This window comes from Myotis daubentonii, chromosome 9, assembly GCF_963259705.1.
Source record: "Myotis daubentonii chromosome 9, mMyoDau2.1, whole genome shotgun sequence".
Taxonomy (NCBI): Eukaryota; Metazoa; Chordata; class Mammalia; order Chiroptera; family Vespertilionidae; genus Myotis; species Myotis daubentonii.
In genome coordinates this window covers 25,414,732-25,440,026 of record NC_081848.1, presented here as the reverse complement: position 1 = coordinate 25,440,026, position 25,295 = coordinate 25,414,732, and the positions used below count along the sequence as shown (strand labels likewise).

The 25,295-nt window shown below is 37.7% G+C and overlaps 1 protein-coding gene across 4 annotated transcripts in view; it reads right to left on the bottom strand.

The window, feature by feature from the left end:
* SLC36A4 (solute carrier family 36 member 4) overlaps positions 1-24,762 on the bottom strand; it is a 50,644-nt gene extending 25,882 nt beyond the window's left edge. The window contains exons 1-8 of one of the 4 annotated variants that reach the window (XM_059708161.1): positions 24,571-24,762; positions 19,269-19,392; positions 17,593-17,683; positions 15,999-16,087; positions 14,133-14,228; positions 9,456-9,540; positions 3,789-4,016; positions 693-791 (exon numbers count right to left, since the gene is read on the bottom strand). In XM_059708161.1, coding sequence (XP_059564144.1) covers positions 693-791; positions 3,789-4,016; positions 9,456-9,540; positions 14,133-14,228; positions 15,999-16,087; positions 17,593-17,683; positions 19,269-19,392; positions 24,571-24,622 — 864 coding nt within the window. In that variant the 5' untranslated portion in view covers positions 24,623-24,762. Of the gene's footprint in view, positions 1-692; positions 792-3,788; positions 4,017-9,455; positions 9,541-14,132; positions 14,229-15,998; positions 16,088-17,592; positions 17,684-19,268; positions 19,393-24,570 lie in introns of those variants that run through there. The other 3 variants (XM_059708160.1, XM_059708163.1, XM_059708162.1) reach the window with 3 other exon arrangements.
* Positions 24,763-25,295: the final 533 nt, after the last annotated feature.

The following is a 25,295-nucleotide window of genomic DNA, read 5'->3' as shown; positions in this document are numbered from 1 at the left end:
TGTAAGTAGTTTTGCTCCCATAAGAAACCATCAGACTATGAAACATAAGCTACGGAGTAGAGAGCGATAGTCTATTTTCCACAAATCTACACATTCCAGGCTTTTAAAAAACTGGAAGAATCTTGAAAGGAATCATTTAAGGTCTTGAAATCCTCAGGATGCCTGTATCTCTTGGAATTACCCTTATAATGACATTATTTTCAAAACAAACATAATACGCACAAATCTATTAATATTAGATTTGACTAATTTGACTCTTCTTATGAAAGAGTAACACTATAACAATTTCAATTCACTTCAAGTCATCTAGTCTATACAATATGATGTTTGGGATTTGAATATAATCCAGGCTTGGTAGAATAAATGGAATATAGATAAAACAAAACTGGCCATGAGTTAATGGTTTTTTAAACTAGGTTATGCTTACATAAAAATTCATCATACTATTCTCTAAATTTTGTATATGTTTGAAATTTTCCATAATAAAAATTTTAAAAATCATCTAATATAATGTCCTCATGTTACAGATTAAGATAAAGAGAATTAGAGTTTAAGTGATATGTCTAAGAAATGCATATCATATTCTAGAAATAAATAGAAATATTAAAAACATACATTTTAAATGCAGCTAGACTACATAAATCTTTGAGTTGATTTAATATTGTAAAAAATAATAAAGACTGAATCCTTACCACTCCTATGCCTTCAAAAGCAAATACAGCAGTACCAAAAAAAAGTGGGTATTTTTTCCAACCAGCCACTATTGGAAGGTTGTGGGGATCTGGCATATTCTGGAGAAAGAAAAAAAATAAGGCACGTTACATCTGTACTTACTTTAAAGAATTTTAAATGAAAGAGCAAAATCACACACTTCCCAGCTTTACAGCAGCAAGAACAGGGTGTGGCAAAAGTAGGTTTACAGTTTGAGTACCCAAAACAGATATTATTATTGTATTATTATTTCATTATTGTGTTATTTCCATATGAACAAATGTTAACCTACTTTTGCCCCACCCCATATGCATTACAAAATGAATAATTCTTTCAATAAGCACTTGAAGCATCCTCTGTTAAATGTAGCCAAGCTGTTAGGATTCCACTGCCAAAGCAGTTGTTTTTCTCATGCCCACACATTCCATCTGAGCTAAATGCTCCTTATTACCTGTTTCCATCTGCAAATCCCAGGCTGTTCACACTGGGTATGGATCCTACCACAACAGGAAATATATAAGCATACTCAGAGACTGAGAGCCATTTAATCAGTTATCAACTACTATGGATGGTCAACAAAATTCCTTCTCTATTTTCATGGCTCAGTCTCTAAGACACCTGGCTCCAGACTCTGACTTTCTACCTCATCATGCTGTGCTGCTCCCTAGCCCAGGTCCCCCGTTTTCAGGGTGTTAGTCTCTGACCTGACAGCTGACATGAAGCTTATTACTTGTGCATATACCTTGACTTGGGCTGCGGTTACCTGGTCCTGACTCATAGCCTTGTTCCGACTCTCACTATCTGAAAACTTACAAACTGCACATCTTGTTCAAGATCTCTGGCTCCACAATGGCCACTTCTTCCAGCAACTCCAAGTCTCCTAGTCCCTACTCTCCTAGTCCCAACCGTGTTCTCTTCCTTATCTGATTGCAAGGGGAATTCAAGGCCTAAGAAATTGAAGTGTGAAAGCACACAGGTAATTTGGGAAATAGAGAGGTCTAGAACATTTGAAACTTAGGTAGAATTGTGTGATTAATGGAGATACATGACTAAAAATATAAGCTTGAGTCAGAATAAAAAGGGTATTAAAGTGTTTGGATCATCTGATAACATTAAACTGTTATTCAATGCTCACACTGCCCCTTCTATTTAAGGAACTTCCTTTTCTGCTCCACTAACTCTTCCTCGTTCAGCTAAGGATCATGAACTCCAGGAAGTCTTAAGATATTCCTGCCTGTCCCCTTCCATTTGTACATGCTATAAGAAAGAGCCTACAGGTTTTGGAATTCGGGGGGCGAGGGAGGGTGAAATATCCATCCATCATAAGAGAATCTATAATCACTGCTATTGGGAGATTTCAGAATAACTGCTTTGGCAGCAATATGCAAGATGGATTGGGTCAGGAAAGAACAAAGAGTCTCCACCTTTCTTGAGTCCTTGGCCCATCTGAGAGATGAAAGCTGTATAGGTACCCAGGAGAAAGCACACACATACAGCGAGAAACTCATTAAATCTTACAAATAATTTCAAGGGATTTGCAGAATCCCTTGAATACATTCTTTTAAGGGAAGTGGGTTAAGAATCCCCAGATTATGAACAATGGAATCAGTTGAGGTTAACTGCACAGTTCCAATAAAGAGGTTACAGACTAATGCAGTGTGAGTGGACTGAAGTGGTAGCAGCAAATAAAGGCTCAGAAGTGAAAGAAAACTATAAAATTACGTCTATACCCCCATCTCTTGTGATTGAATCAAATCTTAAAGGAATAAACAAAACACTAACAAGTTTTTAGGCAGTGTACCAAGGTGTGACCCTAAATCGCACAACTCTAATAGGTGAGTATTACTACCTTTGGAAGCCATACCATAAAGCCCAGAAGCACAGTTACCAAGCTTCAATACCAGATCTAACTATGAAGCCTGTACTTTAAACCTCTAGGTCACACATGGGTGCAATCAGCAATATCCTCTAAAACAGTGGTTCTCAACCTGTGGGTCGCAACCCCTTTGGGGGTTGAATGACCCTTTCACAGAGGTCGCCTAAGACCATCGGAAAACACATATCCTATATAATAAAAGGCTAATATGCAAATACACCAAAAGGCGGAACAACTGAACAACCAGTTGCTATGATGTGCGCTGACCACCAGGGGGTGTCCGCGGAACATGGTGGGCGTTGGCTGCGGCAGGATGTGGAGCAGGTGAGAGGGGGTGCCAGACCAAAGAGGGGTGCCGGTCGCTGTCATCCAGGCAAGCCTCTGGTGGTTACTGAAAATTCTTTGCTCCCATGTGCCACGGTCCTGCCCGGTGCTCGCACCTGCTGCCAGCGCCAGCTCCACTCGTACCTGCTACTGGTGCCTAGCATCAGCCCTGACTGCTCAGCGCCATCAGCGGGAGTGAGCAGTGGGTGTGAGCAGTGGCTGCCACCCCGATCACCCCTGAGGGCTTCACCTCCCGCTGCTCCTGAGGGGTGCTCGGGCAGTAGCTGCTGCTCACACCCAGGTGCAAGTGGGCCAGCGCCATCAGCATGTGGGAGCAGAAGCAGCAGGAGCAGGGCTGCCGGCAGACAGGGGACCAGGAGCCGCAGCTGGAGGGCTGGGTGGGGGTACGGAGGATGGGCCGAGACCCACCCCTGTGCCCACCGCAGCCTCACGGCCCACAGTTCCTTTTAAGGTGCATGAATTCATGCACTGAGTCCCTAGTTGAATACATAATTACATATTGTTTTTGTGATTAATCATATGCTTTAATTATGTTCAATTTGTAACAATGAAAATACATCCTGCATATCAGATATTTACATTATAATTCATAACAGTAGCAAAATTACAGTTATGAAGTAGCAACGAAAATAATTTTATGGTTGGGTGTCACCACAACATGAGGAACTGTATTAAAGGGTCGTGGCATTAGGAAGGTTGAGAACCACTGCTCTAAAAGGAAAGCAACTTGTTCTGATTATCTCCTATGTGCCACATGTGAAGCAGGGGTCTTCACACATCACTACTTTTACCTCCAAAGTAAACAAAAAATTTACTTATTAAGAAACATATGACAGTGAAAACTTGTTAGACTTACCCTAACAACGTATTGATAAATTATCACAAGACTGACGGCCATGGAAATGTTGGCAAGGAATGAGAGCATGAACAGATTCTTCAGCTCACGAATGAAGACCAAGAGAATTAAAAATGGAAGAAAGCAAAGCATATATATCCTTAGGTCAATACTTCTTCTCTCACATGGATTTGATGAATTGGTGCTATTCAAAACAAGCGCTTTACTCTCCAGGAATCCTTCATGAACCTACACAGGATTATTAAGAGAATAAGAAAGAGGGTGGGAAAAAATTTCCATCAACTTATAATCATAAAAGAAACTTATGATCTATACATTCAGTGATAAATTCCTTTACAATATTTACATTTTAAAAGATGCTCTAGTTTCCCAGAAATATATATATTAAATTTAAGGATATTAAAATAGGATACTCTTCTTTCAAAATAATTTTTACCATACTGTGAACAGAAAAATGACTAGAAAATGAGGAGGGTGGATTTACTAACTCATTTTGAAGCTTTGTGACTAACCATGATGCTTCATGATCCTGCAAAGGCTGAATCTGCGTCTGAGACCATCAGAAGAGGCGGCTTATTGTCTAGAACGGCCACTGGTAGGCTACTCAGCTTGCTTTCTTCACAGCAGAAAGTTCCAAGTGCCTCTTAGAAATGCGCAGTGGTCCAAATAAAATTTAGAAATCATAGTAGCTTTAAAACTGTTGTAAAAATCAATTGTTTTTACATGATCATCATATCCATAAGTATTTATTAAGAATCCACTAAATTCATTCATGGCCATATGTTAGACAGTAGATAAATTTTTGTTAAGGAAAAAACCTTCTTTAAGATAAGTCAACTTTACCTTAAAATTTATTCAGCCACTTTTATAAACTAATATTCAGTTTTCAAAAGAGATACAATGATTTATAGAATCCATGTATTAAAATGTGTCTCAGATTCAATTAATCACATAACCCAACTCACTAATATAGTAATGAAATGACAGAACACCTTAAAAACAATTTTAAAAATTCACAGCAGAGACTGATCTTACCATAATTTAAATACCAGTGAAAATCTACTTGCCCCCAACACTGTACCCTCTTTTGAGCATAACTTATCAAGTTTCTGAATACATAAAATTTCAAGAACCAGATACTATACTAATAAATAGCAAGTATTTTTTATTTATTTATTTTTTAAATATATTTATAAATAATATTGATTTTAGAGAGGAAGGGAGAAGGAGAGAGAAAGAAACATCAATGATGAGAGCGAATCATTGATTGGCTGCCTCCTGCACATCCCCTACTGGAGATGGAGCCTACAACCCAGGCATATGCCGTTGGCCAGAATCGAACCTGGGACCCATCAGTCCTCAGGCTGAAGCTCTATCCACTGAGCCAAGCCAGCTAGGGCGAAGAGCAAGTATTTTTAATAGAGTACTTTCTATGTATCTATACAGCATCTCATTTAATTCTCAAAACAGCTCTCTGAGGTGGGTGGTAGTATTAATTTCAATTTATAGTTGAAGAAACTGAGGTTTATGGAGGGTAAAAAAAAGCTTACATAATTTCAAGTCAGTAAGTGTTGGTTGGAGAATTCAAACCTAAGCTTGAGACTCCAGAATCTAGCTTGTAAGAGCTACATGTTGACCTGATAAAATACTGCCACCCTGCCCAAGTAGCCACCTGGCTTCCCCTCCAACATCTCTCTCTCTACATAGATTAAGTATTAACAGGCCAACAAATCAGAAGTTCAGAACAGATTCTCATGTGATTAACAATTCAAGTGTTAACTTTAATTTTATACTTAATAATCCACAATAAACACCTAAAAATGTACAAATCATCTTCAACTGCAGGGAATATATCTACTAGTTTTAAATTATATAGGCAATTTCTTACTCATACTGGACTGTCAAGTTACACAATGCACCATTTAAGAAATGTATAGCTTACATTACTCTTGTAAGTGGCCATCAAAACTTTGTATTTTATTTTCTATCATTTGAAATAGAAGCTAAACTGGTAATCACAATATCTGGCTCTTAAGAAGATATTTTATTTGTTGACTCAATTTTCTCAGTAGCCAAATTATTTGGAGCCAAATACTTTTGCATCAAAGAAGTAACTCCAATAACCAGATTAGATGTTGATCAAAGTTAGGTGCTAACAAGGATAGCTGGCAAGAGAAAAGCAGTTACATAACCAGTTTTAAAAATGGTTTTTTGAATCATGAGGTGCTTGGGAATCTGAAATTAATTCTATCACAAATATCTCATAATTTAGTATTCTTTGGCAGAACAATGATTATAAAAATTTTCAGGATTAAAAAATAAAATAAAAGTGTAGATACATACCTAGAGCAAGATTCAGGTAAACATTTGAGTCCTTTGGTGCCCTCTAGAGACAGAGATTGGCTATCTAATAGGACTTCCTATGATCTCACATGTTTACCAAAATGCAAAACACTGAAATAAATATTATAAAATAAAATTACTAAATTCAGTTGTTTCCAGTTAGAGCTCAAATTGACTAAAAATCACTACTTATTAACTTTTTTTTCAATTATTTAGTAATCTAATGGTTAAAATTCCAAAGCAGGTTATGTTTTTCAGCAAAGCTAAAATCAAAATCAAAGCCATAATACCCTACATTTGTATGCTGCTTGACAGTTTACAAAGGCTTTCACAACCCTTTTGTCAGCTGAACCTCACAATAAGGGAACGGGGAAGGGGGGGGGGGTTATTACTATTTCCATTTTACAAACAAGGAAACTGAGACTTGAGTAGGGATAAGGGGATCTTACCCAATGAGTGCGTTAAAACTGAGAGAGCAGGGATTTGAATTCAGATCTTTTAACTCTAAAGTCCATACCAAATCTTTTTTTAAAATCTAATATCCCTTCCCAACTCTTCATTTCTCATAAGGCCCATATATACTATTTCATCTCTCTGAAATGTTCTAGAGTATCTTAGAGTAAGAACCAAGAGGAGCTATAACCACAGTGGACTAAATCATGGGGAGCACTATGGCTTTTTCACCTCCCAGTTGTCCACGGTGGTGTAATGAGACAGCCATATGGCAGCTGCAGAGCAGGAGGTTCACACATCTAAACCCTTCTTTAGTTTGATGAAATACTACACTTGCAATTTTATGTGGACTAAGGCGGTAATAATCTTACCGTTTTTAACTGTAACAGTAATAGTAATTGGTAAGGTTTGATCAACCTGTGTGTTGGTAAAGTTTGATCAAACTACCAGAGACTGCTATCAGATGTGAGAGAGCGCCTCTGGAGAGAGTGGAAATCTCTGATGCTGCTGTTTCAGTGACCATCTGTCTGCTGTGCCGAGGTGACACGTTCACCATTCCTTTCCATTTTTCTCAAGTCTCAATGTCTTTCTTTTTCCATGTTGCCCTTTATTTCTCACAAGGCCTTTCATCTTTCTATCCATAACAGGCATTCTTCTTACCTCCCAGAGCATCACTTTTCTACCTGGTGTTCTAGCACACGTGCAAATGAGTTAAATTTTTCTATTTCCCTTTGGAAGCAACTGATAGTATTTTGTAGGAGAACGTCACCAATCCTAAGCTTCAGATATTCATTTTATGTACTTTATATACTCTTTATGTCACACACACACACACACACACACACACACACACACACCTAAAATCAGACAGTGTTCTGTCCAGTGATGAGCAATGAATATACTGGGTGGCAGCTGTGTCAAACTTAAATTTCAACCTAATTTATATGACTTAGGGCACATTACTCACATATGGCAAGACTCAGTTTCCTCATTCATAAAATGAGCATAGTATTTACATTACATTACAGAGTAGTTGTAAAGATTAAATGATGTCATAGCTTATAAATATAAAATTATAAGGCGTCATTAGCATTATTCATACACTCAAATCAAACTTTTTGGTTGCTCTCTTAGGAGATAATAAAAAAGATAGAGTATACTACCATGTTGCACAATCCTAGAAAAGCATCATTTCCATTGTATTCTACATAAATGATTGGTAAGATGATATGTCTTATCAGTTCTTGACAATAAATAGCCTCTCAACTGAGTTAGTAGTCCTAGAAAATTGCAACTTGTGAAGTTAACTACTTGCAAAATTAAAAGTACATCATCTATAATGAGTAATGCTAATAAAAGCATCAATTCTCTCTTTTATAAAAGGGGGTTTGATTCAATAAGCCTTTCCAACAATAGAAATCTAAGCCAGTGGCTTTAGCAAACTATGGCCCAAAGACCAAATCCAGCCTATTTTTGCAAATACAATTCTATTGAAATACAGCCATATCTATTTGCTTATGTAGTGTTGTTTATGGCTGAGTTGAGACAAAGGCCATATGCCCAGCAACAGTGAAACACTGAAAATACTTATTATCTGGCCTTTTACAGAAAAGTTTGCCAATCCTTGATCTAAATATAAAATAAAGTATTCTTTTTTTTTTTTTTTTGGTGGTTTACTGTTTATTATTCTGTTCCTCCTGCACGTAGGGGGCTCAAAATGTTAATGAAAGATTCATTATGATTTGGTATATGAAGTAAATCTCTTCCATCCCACTTGCTTACTTATACTGTATGACACATTTATCAGTTCTTTTCTCTCTTTTTTTTTGTCAAACTACAGCGGGAAGGCTGGGGAGGGTTGGGTGCTGGGATGGGGGGGTAAGAGATCAACCGAAGGACTTGTATGCATGCATATAAGCATAACCAATGGACATAAGACACTGGGGGGTAGGGGAGGCCGGGGGAATGTCAAGGGGGGGGGGGGGAAGAAGGAGACATATGTAATACTCTTTGTAATACTTTAAGCAATAAAAAAATAAATAAATAAAATAAAAAATAAAGTATTCTTTATACTTAGAAAAATGAGTCAGATATACTTATATGGATACATACGGGTTCTTTAGAAAACAGTCACATTATAATTTTGCATTAAAATACCTAGAAGACAAGTACTACATATTACTATGTAAAATGCCTAGTATTGCACCATACACATGTGGATAATAAACTCTATTAATTAAAATAAAGAAAGAGCAGGGTGTAATGTAGGAATTATAAAGGCAAACTACCAGTGAAAGCACATAAAGAAATGTGCTCTGTCACTGTTTTGATAGAGGAGCTTTTTTATTTCAGTGCTTTGCATATTTGTTCAAATCAACAGCCTCTATTAAGACTGCAAACCACTTCCTCTTAAAGCAAATATTTACATGTGGAGATGTGGAGAAAATTAAAGAACACTGTACACTCCTGGACACAGTAACTTTTTAGACCATGGCAATAATTGTTGCATTTTAGTAATGTCCACTTTTGTACTTCACTCTTTAAGCCGCTGGCTAAAGCCTTATATATGTCTTTATAAAACATCAAAGTAAAGAATATGCTCCCGAACATCTGTGTACCTAAAATTTGAGTAGCTAAGACTCAGTAAATTATGTCCTGTTCTGATCCAAACGAACAAGCATTATTGATATAATGATAAGAAAAGTAAGATCAGCAATAGCAGAAATCCAACTAAAGAAAAATCTACAAAGAAACATAATTAATGAAAGAAACACATTTGCATATTTGGCCATGGCTTACTCAGAGGAAACATGATGCTATAATTATGGCATTGGAAGAAAATGATTTCAATAACTGGAGAAAAATACTTACTTGTTTCACATTTTCAGCTAAGAAGACAATATAAACACTACAGAATCCCAGCTGTGTTATCACCAGAAAAAAGTCAACCACACTCCTAAAAAGACAAACCCACAAATGAGTATTAATAAGAGCTGCTGAAATATCAATATATATTTTCTTTTTAACTACTTAAAAACATATAATAGTCTATATTCTTTTCACATCCTTAAAATAAAAATTAAAATATTTTCTACAAAAAGCATACTGTTATGATCAGTATATCACTACAATTATTATTGAGCAAAAGAATGTTTCATTAAGTTAAAAGGCCAAAATTTTCCCATCACTTATTTCTGAAATTCAACCGTTTGTGAGTATATACTTATAAAATAATTTAATGAAAACATTTCTCCTTTTAGATTAAGCACAACTCTTCTACTTCTCACGATATTTTTCAGATTAACCCAGTGTATTTCCCAAGCCTCCCAGCTTCATGTCATTTGCAAATATCATGAGCATACTCTCTACTATCAAATCACTAATAATATGGAATAGGAGAGGACTAAGGGCATGGCCCGAATCATGCCATTGGAGACCTCTTCAATAGCTTAGCTCTATTCTTATTTTCTAAAGCGATATCTATAAAATTCCAGCTACATAAAATAGCATAGGAGGAAGGGAAAGGGATATCACCAAATTAGCATTCTTTGGGTATGGCAGTTGATCAAGTCACAAATTTGTCTACATGTTAATATATAGCCCATATTTCTCAATCTTTTTCATCCTCACCCGAGGATATTTTTATTGATTTTAGAGAGAGAGGAAGGGGGCGGGGGGCATCAACGTGGGAGAGAAACATCAATCAGTTGCCTCCTGTATGTGCCCCAACTGGGGATCAAACTGGCAACTTAAGTATGTATCCTGAGCAGGATTCAAACCCCCAACGTTTTTGGTGTACAGGACAACACTCAACCAACTGAACCACTAGGCCAGGCAATATTCTCAGTTTTGTTCTGGGAACAGTAAGTGACTACAATGGCATGCACCTACTAATTCACTGTAGTCTCTCATGTGACCATCATTGTCAAGCTGTCAAATAATCTGGTCTACCAATCTACAGACCCTCCTTCTGCCATTTGAAACTAAAAGAGCCCTTGCCTATATCTTCATTCTGGCCCTATCTCTACAGTTCTCCGTGGTTCTTCAGGTACCTCTTTTGGAAGTATTCTTGGTACCCTGAAATGAATTCAAGTTTCTTCTCTCTGATGAATTAATTTAAGTATTCCCCTTAAGGTCTCTTCATTCATCTTTGACTTTAGTATCCCACCAGTAATCATTCCAACCACTTCTATATGAAGCCATTCTTTTGATAGAAAAAACAGACACAGATGCCTCTGGACTGGAGCAGGAGGAAGAAGATACAATTATTGGGGCAAATCCATAGGGCCTGAAACTGTTTTCTTCCTTTTCCTACTCAGCAAATCAAGAACTCTCAGCAGCTCATAAATACATCTAAATTCCTGAAAATCCCTAGAAAGGCCACATTTAACCATAAACCATTAACACTATTCTTTTTATTTTAATTTTCTTTTTTTTTAATTAAGTCTTTATTGTTCAGATTATTACATTTGTTCCTCTTTTTTCTCCCCATAACTTCCCCCCTCCCAGTTCCCACCCCACCCTCCGCCCTCACTCCCCACCCACTGTCCTCATCCATAGGTGCACGATTTTTGTCCAGTCTCTTCCCACATCCTCCACACCCCTTTCCCCCCCAAGAATAGTCAGTCCACTCCCTTTCTATGCCCCTGATTCTATTATAATCACCAGTTCTTTCTGTTCATCAGATTATGTATTCCCTTGATTTTTAGATTCACTTGTTGATAGATGTGTATTTGTTGTTCATAATTTGTATCTTTACCTTTTTCTTCTTCTTCCTCTTCTTAAAGGATACCTTTCAGCATTTCATATAATACTGGTTTGGTGGTGATGAACTCCTTTAGCTTTTTCTTATCTGTGAAGCTCTTTATCTGACCTTCAATTCTGAATGATAACTTTGCTGGATAAAGTAATCTTGGTTGTAGGTTCTTGGCATTCATCACTTTGAATATTTCTTGCCACTCCCTTCTGGCCTGCAAAGTTTCTGTTGAGAAATCAGCTGACAGTCGTATGGGTACTCCCTTGTAGGTAACTGACTTTCTTTCTCTTGCTGCTTTTAAGAATCTCTCTTTGTCTTTTGCTCTTGGCATTTTAATTATGATGTGTCTTGGTGTGGTCCTCTTTGGATTTGGGGTTCTCTGCACTTCCTGGACTTTTAAGTCTATTTCTTTCACCAGGTAGGGGAAGTTTTCCGTCATTATTTCTTCAAATAGGTTTTCAATATCTTGCTCTCTCTCTTCTTCTGGCACTCCTACAATTCGGATGTTGGTACGCTTGAAGTTGTCCCAGAGGCTCCTTACACTATCTTCATATTTTTGGATTCTTTTTTCATTTTGCTTTTCCAGTTGGGTGTTTTTTGCTTCTTCATATTTCAAATCTTTGACTTGATTCTTGCGATCCTCTGGTCTGCTGTTGGGAGTCTGTATAATATTCTTTATTGCAGTTAGTGTATGCTTAATTTCTAGTTGGTCCTTTATCACAACATCGAGGGTCTCACTAGATTTCTTGAGGATCTCACTACATTTATCGGCGGTCTCACCAGTCTTTTCGAGGGCCTTACTAAATTTATCGGCGGCTTCTAGACAGTTCTTGAGAGACCTTAAAAGTGTGGTTTTGAACTCTATATCCAGCAGTTTGCTTTCCTCCATTTCTGTCATTTGTGTCCTGTTTCTTTGTCTCTGCATTTTTTATGCTTTCTGGGTGCACCCCCTTGTGGTCTTTGTGCACAGTCTTGTTGTAGTTAAGCCTTGACTGTTGTAGGTAACACTGGGGGGGATTTGACCTCCAGGCCAATTGGTTGTTGGAATCAGCTGTGTCTGCAGTGGGAGAACTTCTGTCCTGATCTCTAGGGAAGTGCTAATCTAGACTCTGCCTGAGGCTATCCAGCAAATGCCTGTGTGCAAGGCTTGGGCAGGGCAGATCCCAAGGGATCAACAGGGCGGGTGGAGCGAGCAGTTATGGCTGCTCTCAGTCCTGCCCTCAGAGGCTCTGCTTCTCAGTGTCCCAGCAATTGGTGCAAGTACCTCGGAGAGAAAGCTGCCCTCGAGTTCCGACCGATGCCAGACAGTCCTGCTTCTCCTATTTTGAGTCTGGGTCCCCAGAGACTCGCCCGGAACTGGAGCTCAGAGCCTGAGACTCCCTCCCGATTGAAAAAGACAACCGCGCCCACAGCCGCCAGCTGGCTCTGCATGCGCCTCCGCACCTTAGTATTTTACTTCCGCACCACACCTCCTCTGAGTCTTGGTATGCTTTTCTCTTTCCTTCTAGTTGTAGAATTTCCACTCAGCCAGCCTTCCTGTGGTTCTGGGTGATGTTGGTTCCATCTTTTAGTTGTATTTTTGAAGTGGTTGTGCGAGGCAGCAATCTCCGGTGTTTACCTATGCCGCCATCTTGGTTTCTCGATTGATTCTTGTATGTGTGCTGACCTGGGATTGAACCCACATTCTTGGTGTTTTGGGAAGATGTTCTAACCAACTGAGTTATCCGGCCAAGGGGTAGAAATCTTCAGAGGACATTCTAGCCCTTACAACACTATTTAATCTATTAATAGAGGAATACGCAAATTTGCCCCTTACAGCATTACTTTACCACAGGATCAGCAGGCTGCATCCCCACCCTCTGCTCAGGCAGCTGCAAGCCCTCTTCTTTTAATTTTCACTGCACATATCATTTGTACCACACTCAGCATTTTGTTGAACACCTATGCTTATTTTTCCAGGGCTGTATTCATCTCACTTTGATTAGCCATGTCCACCAATGATAGAGTTATATTTAACCAATAAGATAAGAATATCCACATAAGACACTGGGGTTAGGGGAGGCTAGGGGACTGTCTAGGGCGGGGGGGGGGGGGGGGGAAATGGACACATATGTAATACCCTTTGTAATACTTTAAGCAAAAAAAAAAAAAAAAAGATAAGAATATCCTAAAATGCATACTTCAGATGTTTTCTAAGCATGTAGCTAAACAGCATAATTTTCTTTGAAATAATGAGATCACAACTTTTTTCTTTTCCTTGAAAAATGATTGAACATGATTATATCATACTAGAGGCCCGATGCATGAAATTCATGCAAGAGTAGGCCTTCCTTCCCCCAGCTGCCAGCACCGGCTTCCCTCTGGCACCTGGGACCTGGGCTTCTCTTGCAGCCCCATCTTAATCCGGAAGGACGTCTGGTCTAATTAGCATATTAAGCTTTTATTAGTATAGAAGTTTGCCAGGTGCTTCATAAATATTATTTAATATTATTTAAACTATAGTTTAAATAAATATTATTTAAACTACTGTAGTAAGCTTGTGAAGCAAGTATTATTATAAACTCATTTGATAGTGAGAAAACTAAAACAAAATAATTTGTCCAGGGTCATAAAATTGAAAAATGGTAGAGTTGAGATCTGATCCCAAGTCTGTCTAACTTTAAAGATTATGTTTATTCCCCCAACTTTATCATACTTTTATTCATGTATAAATTAACAGCATTTATAGGTTAAAGTACTTAAAATTAATGTAATTTCAATAACCAGATATTAATAATATAGCAAGCACTTACCGTCCCCATGCTGCTTGCTTCTGAAGACAACTCCAAGGACTTACTTCCATAGCAAAGCTCACAGTGTCACTATAGCCTAATGTTGACTTTTTAAACCTGTAATTTAATGACATACATGTATGTGAAAAAAAAATTCCAGTAGGTTCATAAACCCTTCCCTCTGAAAGACATCAAATAAATGGGAATTAATGACTATAGGGCTATTCCCTGACATTCTTTTTGAAATTTCAAGATCTGCATAAAGTATGTCTCATGAAATTTAAAAATTTTATCTGTCCTTATTACCAATATATTAATTTTATTACTGTTGAAGTTTATATATTTGTAGAATTCATATAACAATAGTTGTGCTTCACGGATTTAAATATTTCAATTACCTAAAAACATTGTTCATGCTTAAATTATTAATTTTAATGACTAAAGCATTCTTAGAATAGCATTACTTAATACATCTGTACAGGGCTTTACAATATATTTTCACATAACCTATCTTCTTTAATCCTCAAAGTAGCCCCATGAGGTAGGTATTATTTCCCCAAGTCCTCTTTCCCACTTTTCTTTCAAGTATACATTGTTATTTAAAAATCATAAATGACTTGCCCACAGTTTTAAGAACATTTAAAACAACAAGAGTTAAAGATTAGAATATTAGTTTACTATTCCTAGCCAGTTTGGCTCAGTCAAGGGCCATGTTGTAGGCTCGATCCACAGCCCCATTAGGGCACGTGCAGGAGACAAGCAATCGACATGTCACTTTCACATCAATGTTTCTCTCTGTGTGTCTCTCCCCGTACCTTCCAATCTCTTTAAAAAATAAAAAAAAAACAATGGAAAAATACCCTGGGGTGAGGATTAACAATAACAAAGAATTTTAGTTTACTAGAATAGACAATATTTATTTTTTAAAAGTGGTCCATTATAAAGTAGAAGCATTTCATGATAAAAGATAAAGAAAAAAGAATATTATTTTATGGACTATCTACCAATCCACATATCAGCAAAGAACACTAAAGTCACTATACCCCAAACTGAATTACTAACAAATTGGAGATCATTACACTATAACTAAAAACAGTACTGCTTCCTCCATTTCCCCTATATCTTTCCTGATTTTCTCATTTACACTAAATAAAAGAAACCATTCTACGACTGATAGGGCAATATATTTATTTATTTTGAGAGAGAGAGAGAAACATCAATTTGTTGTTCCACTTATTTATGCACTCATTGATTGCTTCTTGTATGTGCCCTGACTGGAAATTGAACCTGCAACCTTGGTGTGTCAGGATGACACTGTAACTAACTGAGCTACCCAGCTAAGGCCAATAAGGCTATATTTCACTTTATCATTTTTTGTTAATCATCACCCGAAGATATTTTTTCCACTGATAATTAGAGAGAGTGGAAGGGAAAGAAGGAAGGGGAGGGGGGAGAAGGAGGGGGAGGAAAAAGGGAAGGAGATGGGGAGAGAGAGCATAAGAAAGAGAAACAACGATGTGAGAGAGACACATTGATTGGTTGCCTCCCACAAGAGCCCCAACCAGGGCTGGGGATCGAACCTACAACCCAGGTACATGTCCTTGAAATCGGGTCCACAAGCCTTTGGTGCGTGGGCCTTTGCTCTAACCACTATACAATATGGGCTAGAGCAAGGCTATATTTTAAAATAAGTAAATATATACTAACCAGATTTCAACTATATGAAATGCTACCATTTTCCAAATTCATTATCTTAAACTTGTCTATATAACAGATTACAGGAAATACAACTGCTAGTTGCAAAGCAGTGTAGAAATGTAAGACTATCTATTGCTTTAAATAATTACACAGCTTCAAAATAAATAGACTTAATAAATCCACATTTACCTCTGACAGAGAAAGTGACTGCAACGCACCAAAATGTGCATACAGTGAACAGAAATAATTCCTATAAACACAAGGCTGATTGGTCCAAGCTGTAGGGGAAAAATTATAAGGTTGACATATTTAAGTTTAACAAAATTTAAGTTGCCTTATAAGCAATAAGACAAAAAACTATGCATTTGCCAATAAATATTTGTTGGACAAAATGATTAAATATTTTTAATGGGAAAACTAATAAACTGGATATAGAAAGAATTCCAGTAATACTTAAATTACCACATATAATTCCATCTTATCAACTTGACTGTCTAAACCAGCCATGGGCACACTACAGCCCGCGGGCCGGATCCCTTTTGAAATGAATAAAACTAAAAAAAAAAGACCGTACCCTTTTATGTAATGATGTTTACTTTGAATTTATATTAGTTCACACAAACACTCCATCCATGCTTTTGTTCCGGCCCTCCGGTCCAGTTTAAGAACCCATTGTGGCCCTCGAGTCAAAAAGTTTGCCCACCCCTGGATTCTAAACCTATGAATACAGAGTACAGCTAGATATGCAACAAAGTAGGGCAGAATACATATTATTTAACATGAGACAGCAAGTCTATCATTACCAGTGCCCCCCCAAAATAATTACATGCAACTATGAATCATTATCTAAATCAGCGGTCGCCAACCTTTCGGACCTCACAGACCACCAGTGTTCCGCAGACCACCTGTTGGCGACCGCTGAATGACTCAAACAGCACTCTTATCAATCTGGGATTGTGGGCAATCCATTTCTTCTATAGACTGCTTATTGAGCACTTACTATGTGTGAGGAACTGTGCCTAGAAAATAATTATTTGAAAAAATGGTACATAAACTTCAAGTACTTATTACTAAAATTAAAGTTATTCTTGGGTTGCTGAGACACAGACAAAATATTGCCAAAGTTCATTTTATAATTAGAAAATTTTAAGTTTCTCTAAATTAGAGTGAACCAAGTCAAATGCAGAGAAAGATGATATTAAAATTGTTTTTTAGAAAACTAGTCATTTAAAAAAGGGTTAAATATAATTTCATTACGTAAGTAAATTTTCTCCTATTTAGAGTCTCTGCAACAACTATAATAATTGGTTCTAATATTTAAATATTTGTTTTCAAAAAATGTTATTCCTTTTAACTATTGTTCTTGAAATCTGAAAACTACATATTTTATTCTGAATCTAAAAAACTGTAAGTTCACTAATACAAATAATCTTCTCTATAAATAAATGTGCTGACATGTGTACACTGCTTACTAGTAAATCACTGAAAATCCAAGAATAATAAGATATAAACATACCTGTAAACTCAAATACTAGTTTAGGATCTTTCTGTCAAATAATACATATTACTAATTAAGTAGAAATGAAAAGAGTAATTAACTGTCATTTTTGGTTAGATACTATTATCATAATTGGCATAACTTTATCAATACAATGGCTGAATGTTTATTTGTCACCTGACCATGTTTTAGTTGACTAGGTCAGATGTTAATTTGTGGTAATTTTTGCTGTAAATGAAGACTGAAAGCTGTGAGGTAACTACAGAGCACAATGATAAGGCTTACCACGATGCCTGCATTTTTTATGGCCAATGGAAGTCCTAAAAGGCCAGTTCCAATATTTCCTTTAAGAAGATGCATAAGAGTTTGTACAAATCTGTAAAGTAAAAGTTGTAAGATTTAAACATTTTAGAACAAAAGCTATTAAAATCACATGATCATGGTTTTAGCATTAGGAGGTAATTAAAAATTAATCTAGGCAAGGAATCAACATTTCCATTCAACCAGAAGTTAAATGGGCCAGAAGTCATATTTGGTTCAAGTCCCATCTTTGCCATTTAAAAGTAAAATACAACTGACTGATTTTTTTAATAGTGGTTTTAATTTATTTTCCCCAAAAAAAGAGTTCTCAACACTACCTAAGAACTTGACCAGAAAAATAAAATAAAGAAAGAATAAAAATACAATAAAAGTAAAATACCTAGGATTATTATGGAGACTAAATGAGATATTTAAGTAAAATTATTTTTGTACATATCTATACTAATAAAAGCATAATATGCTAATTAGACCAGATGTCCTTCTGGATGTCCTTCCTTCCAGACAAAGTCGCAGTAGGTGGGGGCAAGGCAGAGGCGGCAGAGGTCCCCAGCTGTGGCGGCAGGCGGGGGCCGGGGCCAAGGCCCTTGCACAAATTTCATGCATTGGGCCCTTAGTTAAACTAATAAAGAAAAGGTAATTTTCTCATAAGACTCTTTGCTGCTATAATATTCAGAACAATACTGAAGATTATATAGCTAGGTTGGTAAGATAGCAATTTACTGACATTGTCTATGTAATTATGGTACTAAACATATTTGATCTATGATCTATGATGAACATAAGAGGAAGTTAATTAAAAGAAAAAAAGATACAAGTTTTAAAACAATGTGTATCATTAGGTAAGATAAATACTGGTTAACTTTTAGACTATGAACTCCCTAAGGCAGTGGTTGGCAAACTGTGGCTCTTTGGCCCCTTGAGTGTGGCTCTTCCACAAAATACCGCATGGACCACGAAGTTTCAATCACACTGTATGTGCACGCCCGCACGTGGCATTTTGTGGAAGAGCCACACTCAAGGGGCCAAAGAGCATGTGGCTCGCGAGCTGCAGTTTGCTGACCACTGCCCTAAGGGGTTTCACCTAAGAAAAGTTTCCTCTAAACAGGCATTTGAAGGAGGTCTCTTGACCAAGAAAAAAATAAACTGGGAAGACTAGCACAAACTTTAAACTTAGGAAATAAAAATGCTTAAAACTTTTTAGTTTATGCTATTCTTTTCTTATCAATTAAAACATTACTTTGCTAAATCATTAATTACTCCTAGAATAAGAACTCACTCAAATCTATTAATAAGAAAAGTTTTAAAAAGTTCAACTGCATAACGAAGGGTTTACTACCTACCTCCCACGATCTAACTCCTATTTCAGAAGCAACTTCTCTTAAAATTTATATCCTCTCAATGAGATCTTCCTTCAAGATCCATAACCTTTGATATGTATCATCATTGGAGTAATTCCTATACACTACTCTGTAATTTAGATGTATTTGTTCTTTCCCAAATAGACTATCAACACCTTGAGGGCGGGAACTATGTCTTATTCATCTTTGTGTCTTCTGTACTATCTAGTAGGGCCCCTCGCCCATAGAAGATTACAAAGTATATACTGAGTGAAAAGGAGACATGTAAACCATAACACTTACGAAATGCCCTCTTGATCATCAAGCTGGTAATGCTTCTGAACAGGTAGGAGCTCTTGCTCATGTTCTTCATCTGATGTCCCATCGAAATTCTGCTCGTTTATTAGGGGCCTCATTACATCCATATCTTTAAAGAGAAAAACAAAGAACTCCACTATTTATTTTTAAAAGTGGGATAAAGCTAGTATAAATTAATTTTTAAGTAGTATATACCACTGGTACTCATCTTTACTATTTCTACCGTAAGTTAATGCACATTAGTATCCTGATTTTTAGTATATTTAAAAATAAACAACTAGACTTATTTGCTGAACATTTTGTTTGGACTAAGCAGTGCAAAATGAAAAGCATAAGTATTCAATGCAAAATGTTTTCTGCTTTGTCTACATGAGGTTTACAGTAAAGGTCATAGAATTATGAAAAATGTGAAGAAATAACAAAATGAATTTTTATCTCATTAACTGCAAATCATACTATATATACAAGTAATCATATTTTTAAATACTTAAAATTATAAGTCCATTCCAACCATTACATTTTTAGAACCAAAATTTGCACTTATATATAGCAATTTTTAGCATGATTTTGCTCATTTCAGGGAGAAAAGCAACACTAGCCATCACTTTCTGTCCTGTTCTAGTAAAATTTACTAAATTCAGATTTATTGAGATGACTGTTATGCATTAGTAAAGTCTGAAGTACAGGATAGTTTAAGTCATGAAAGTTTGTTCCATTCAAACACAATAAACCTACATAACAAAGAGCTGAGGCAAACAAAATGATTGTTGGGAATGACTGACATAACTTTTAAAACTTTTTATTTTCGAATACTTTCAAATTTACATTAAATTTTCAAGAATAGTACAAAACTTCTATGTATCCTTTACAGACACCAATTTTTAACACCTTTCCTATCAGTTAGTAGAGAATGCATACAAGTAAAATTGACCATTACTAGTATAAAACGATGTGTTAAAAACTCTGTTATAGGGGGATTGTAGGATGCTTTGGGACACTTAGGAGAGAGACTTAAGCCTGATTTGGGGTTCAGGAAGGTTGAGCCTGTAATTTTACACAGGATAGTCACAGAGAAAGTGGGATTTTAAAGAAGACCTGAGGAGGGGTGAGAGTGAACACTGTAGCTATCTCAGAGAAGAGCAATCAGGCAGTGGGAACAACAAAGGCAAAGGCTCTAGCCATGTGGAGAGTCTGGTGTGTTTAAGTAGGAAGGAGGCCAGAGTAGCCAGAGAGGAGCGAGCAAGGGGGGTGCAGTGGGAGAGGAGAGCAGAGCACTACAAAGAGCTGAAGGTATACAGCCTTGTAGACACCAATGGACATGAAGGCCACTAGAGCAGTGTTGACCAGCAGACATACAATGTGAGCCACAAACATAATTTAAATTTTCTAATAACCATATTTCTTAAAAAAGGAAAATAGCAGCAAGTGAAATTAGTAATGTATTTTATTTAATCAAATATATCTAAAGTATTATCATTTCAACATGTAATTAACATAAAAGATTATTAACAAGATATTTTACACTCTATTTTTTATATAAGTCCTGGAAATCCAGTATATATTTTATATATACAGTCTATTTTAATTTGGACAAACCACATTTCAATTGCATATATGGCTAAAGGCTACCATACTAAACAATACCACAGTAGAGAGTTTTGTGCAGAGGAATGACATGATCTGATTATATTTTAACCAGGATTTTTTCTGGGCCTATCTCTGCATTGTGTCAAATGAGAGTAATAACTTCTACCTCACAGGGTTTCACGATAATGAAATGAGATTATGTATATGAAGCATGGAGCCTAGCCCCTGGCACACAGTATCAATAACTACTAGTTTCCTCCCCTTCTAATAAAATGATGTATTAGAAGCAAATTATGCTACATAGAATTTTTAAATGTAAAGCTTTGACAAAAAATTAATTTACTAATAATAGTAATTCTGAGCATTTATGAGCTAATACTGAATCTACAAAGATAAACAAAACGTGTTATGCCAGCCAGAAAGAAATAGATAATAGTAAAGGAGACAAATACTTTAAAAACCTAACATAATAAAAGCTTTAACAGTTAAAACATATGAAATAAAATCACACAAAGTAATTAAAAATCATAAAATCCAATTTGCATTATACATAAAGTCTATTATTGCCAATGTCATGCTGTAGTTTTTGGCCAAGTGCTGAATTGAAAACCTCTGAAAAATGCTATGTGATTACTGTAAGTAAAAGTTCACACTACTTTATAAAATACTATTAAACAATGGATGTCAAGCTACCTAGACCTAATTATTTCTATTTATACATGGAAAACTTATAAATGGACATAGCTTTAGTCAGTATTATACACTATACTTTATACCCATATGTATACATTAGTGGTGCATACAATTGGGACATTCTTAAATTATGCAGGGCTTCTACGCTGTCTTATATTGTTCAGACAATTATTTCAATCTCAATTTCCTAAACTAAAGTCAAGCTAAATTTCCAGTTTTAATCAGAAAAATCACAATTTAGCAGTATGTATTGAAACCTTAAAATGTTTATCCTTTTCACCTGATAATTCCACTTCTGAAAAGCTAGTATATGGAGAAAAGAATTTCTGCACAAAGACATTAATTGAAACATAACTTATGTTAAATATTTGGAAACAATCTAAATGTGCAACAATCAGGAAATTGCTAAATTAACTACACAGTGCATCCACTATGTAAAGTATTACAATATCATTAAATTATGGTTTTGAAGTCTCAGTAAAACAAGCAAAAGTGTACCATATGCTGAGTGGGAAAGAGCTGAATAATCATAGCATGAATACCATAATGTTTTGTTTGTTTTATTTTTTGAAGATTACTTTTGCTGGGTACAGAATTCTAGGTTGGCAGAATTGTTTTCAGCATTTTAAAATGATTCATTTCTTGTCTTCTAGCATCCATGGGATGCTACATACTGATTGTATGTAGACAATCAGTAAATATGTAGATAAACATCATTTTTGTAATTAAAATTACCGCACCCTCTAGAACAGAGGTGGGCAACCCCTGGCACGCGTGCCAAACATGGCACGCTAGTAACTTTTCTGGCACGCGAAACCCTCTTATAATCTTCCATTTACAATTTTTTTCTTAATATCAACTTTTTTATTTTTCAGATAAATTCAGTGTAGGTGCATCTTAGATAAATAATTTTACATAACAAGTTATCTTAAAGACCATAGACATGGATTGATGAGAGAGGGGAAGAGCAATTTCTATGCCTCTGCCTTAACTCTCCCTGCCTTTCTAGATCCAACCAGTGTTTTGGTTTCATCCACGTACACTTGTGAATCTTTGTTCTCAGTGATTGATTTTGTTAAGTCTCATAATAGGAGTAGCCTGATGGATGAAAGTAGTAGCTCGTGCATATCTCTGAAGGTCACAAAATATAAACCTGATGTAAAATCTCTGTCATCAGTGATGCAGCAACAAAAGTCCCACTGATAATATCAAACGGAGTCATAAAGTTTTCTGTCGGACTATCAGTGTACATGTATACATTAAAAAATAAATGTATTTTTCATCATCATATACTGTGTTTTTGTCACTCGAATGAATTTTATTATTTTTTCAAGGTTCTTCACATACGTACACCTTAAGAGATATCAAGTAGGCGTAACATGTTCTCAAAAAATTAGGGTTGACACGCAGAAGAATTTTGAGTCAGAGATTTTGCTGGTTTTGGCTGGCACTCACAAAATGGTTGCCCACCCCTGTCCTAGTTCATAGGTCAGGCAACACTCAGCCACTGAGTAGGTCAGGCTGTGCATTTTTAAGGATAAATGCATTATACTACTCTTACCAACAATGCATGAGCATGCCCATTTCCCCACATCCTCACCTAGATAGGTTATTGATGAATTTAAAAGTCAAATAATGTTATAGAATTATGCCCCTGAAACCTGTGTAATTTTGTTAATCAGTGTCATCCCAATAAATTCAATAAAAAGAAAAAAGAAAAGTCAGAGAAACCTGGGTTCATATCTGGGTTATGCCATTAATGAACTTAAATTATTTTATCTATAAAATGGGGATAACAATAGCACCTACCTCACCCCGCTGTTGTGAGGATTAAAGAAGATAATGCATATATGTAAAGCACTTACTTAACACACTATGCGATCCACAGCAAACATTCAATAAAATGCTGAGTTTATTTCTACCATTATTATGACTTAAAAGATATCAAACTGTAGTGCCCTGCACATTACAGGAATGTCAACCAACTAGTTACCGTAATAAGGTGTTTCTTTAAAACTCCACTTCTTTTTTAATCATTTAGCATCAAATTAAAAATATCCCTAAATACTAGTATAATGCATTTAACTAAGAGGAACATCTTTACTTTTGTTTTCCCTTTGGCAGCTGGAAACCGTAAGGGTGTTGTCCACTCCCTGGCTGGCGGTGATGTGTACACACAGCGCACCCGCCCCGCGCGCTCGGAGAAGGCGTGGCTGAAGCTGCTGCTCCGACTCGACTCGTAACCAAGGGAACACAGTAAATCCTACTCGAGGCCTTCCGCGGGGCTAGCCACGTAGACGCAAACAGTTCCAATTAAAAAGGTAAATAACTATGGAAGGAAATGCCTGTTCTTTCTTCAACCTGATAAAACTTAAACATAATTGCTTCCAAGACTCCTGACCACAGGTGCTCCGCGACCCTTCCTTATCTGCATCTTCTCCCCACCTGATGTAAAACAAACCTGCTCCTCCTTGAACGTAGGTAACTAACTAGAACTGCTGATGCCTGGCTGCCTATGTAAACATCCCCTTCTTGGAACTCTTCCCCGGCAACAGAGCCCAAATAAACATATCTTTCCTTAAATCTACAAAGGTTCCTATCTTCTCTTGGTTGAACACACACACACACACCCCTGACGCCCTCGTAGACCCTGACATGGAGTCAGTTACTCCTGAGCCTCACCTTGTCCCAAAGGTCTCGGGAGGGTTTGCCTTGCTGGGTTTTAAATTCCAACCCGTGCCTAGCACAGTGCCTGGCACACAGAAGCCCCGGATGTTTTTCTTTCTTTCTTTTTCTTTTTTTTTTTTTGGGGGGGGGGGGGCGGTTCTCTCCCTGCCCAGGGACTAGCAACTTGAACCCCGAAGCGGCCGGCCCCGCTCGCGGGGCAGGGTCGGCGGCGGCCCCGGCGCCCGCACCCGCCTCCCCGGCCCAGGCCAGGAGCAGGCCCGGAGCCTCCGCGCATCCCACGGGCGCGCAGCCCCGCGCCCAGCCCGCACGCGGCACCCACCGAGCTCCTCGTGCCCCGCCGCCTCGGCCGCCGTCGGCGCCGCCGCTTCCATCTCTCGGGGGTCTCCAGGTCGCCGCCGCCCGCCGCGCGCGCTCGCCGCTGCGACACCGACACCGGCGTCAGCCCCGGCCTCCCGCCGAGCGAGCGGACCTGCGCCGGCGCCCGCCCACGGCCCACGCACCCAGCCCGCCAGCCCGGAGCATGCGCAGTGCGGCCGCCCGCCCCGCCCAGCGCGGGGGCGCGAGGGGCCCCCTGGAGGCGGCTGTCGGGGAAGGGTTCCCGGGTAGCAAACCCCAGTGAGGGGTGCCGGGCTGGGGAAAGGCCGGGTGACCTGAGGGGTGGGGCATCTGCAAAGATGACCTGGAACCTACATTTGAGGAGCCCGTCCATTTGCAGGGCTTCAGCTCTCCTTAAGACAGACACCTGGGAGGGTCCAAAGCGGGAGGGACTTGCCCTATCCCTGCTGAGTTCAGACTGCTCCTGGGTTATTGATCTCCTCATGCCCTGATTTAGAGATACAGGAGGCACTCGGTAGATTTTAATATAGTCAAAAATTTCACTTTAAGGATTTGACGTTAACCGCAGGGCTGAAAGGAAATAAAGGTTAAGAGTAATTATACTGACGCGGTGTCAAGCAGTCTTGAGCACTACGCCTGCATTGTCGTATTTAATTCTGATGAGAAGCCTGTGAGATAATTCTCACGTTTCTATCCATTCTATAGATG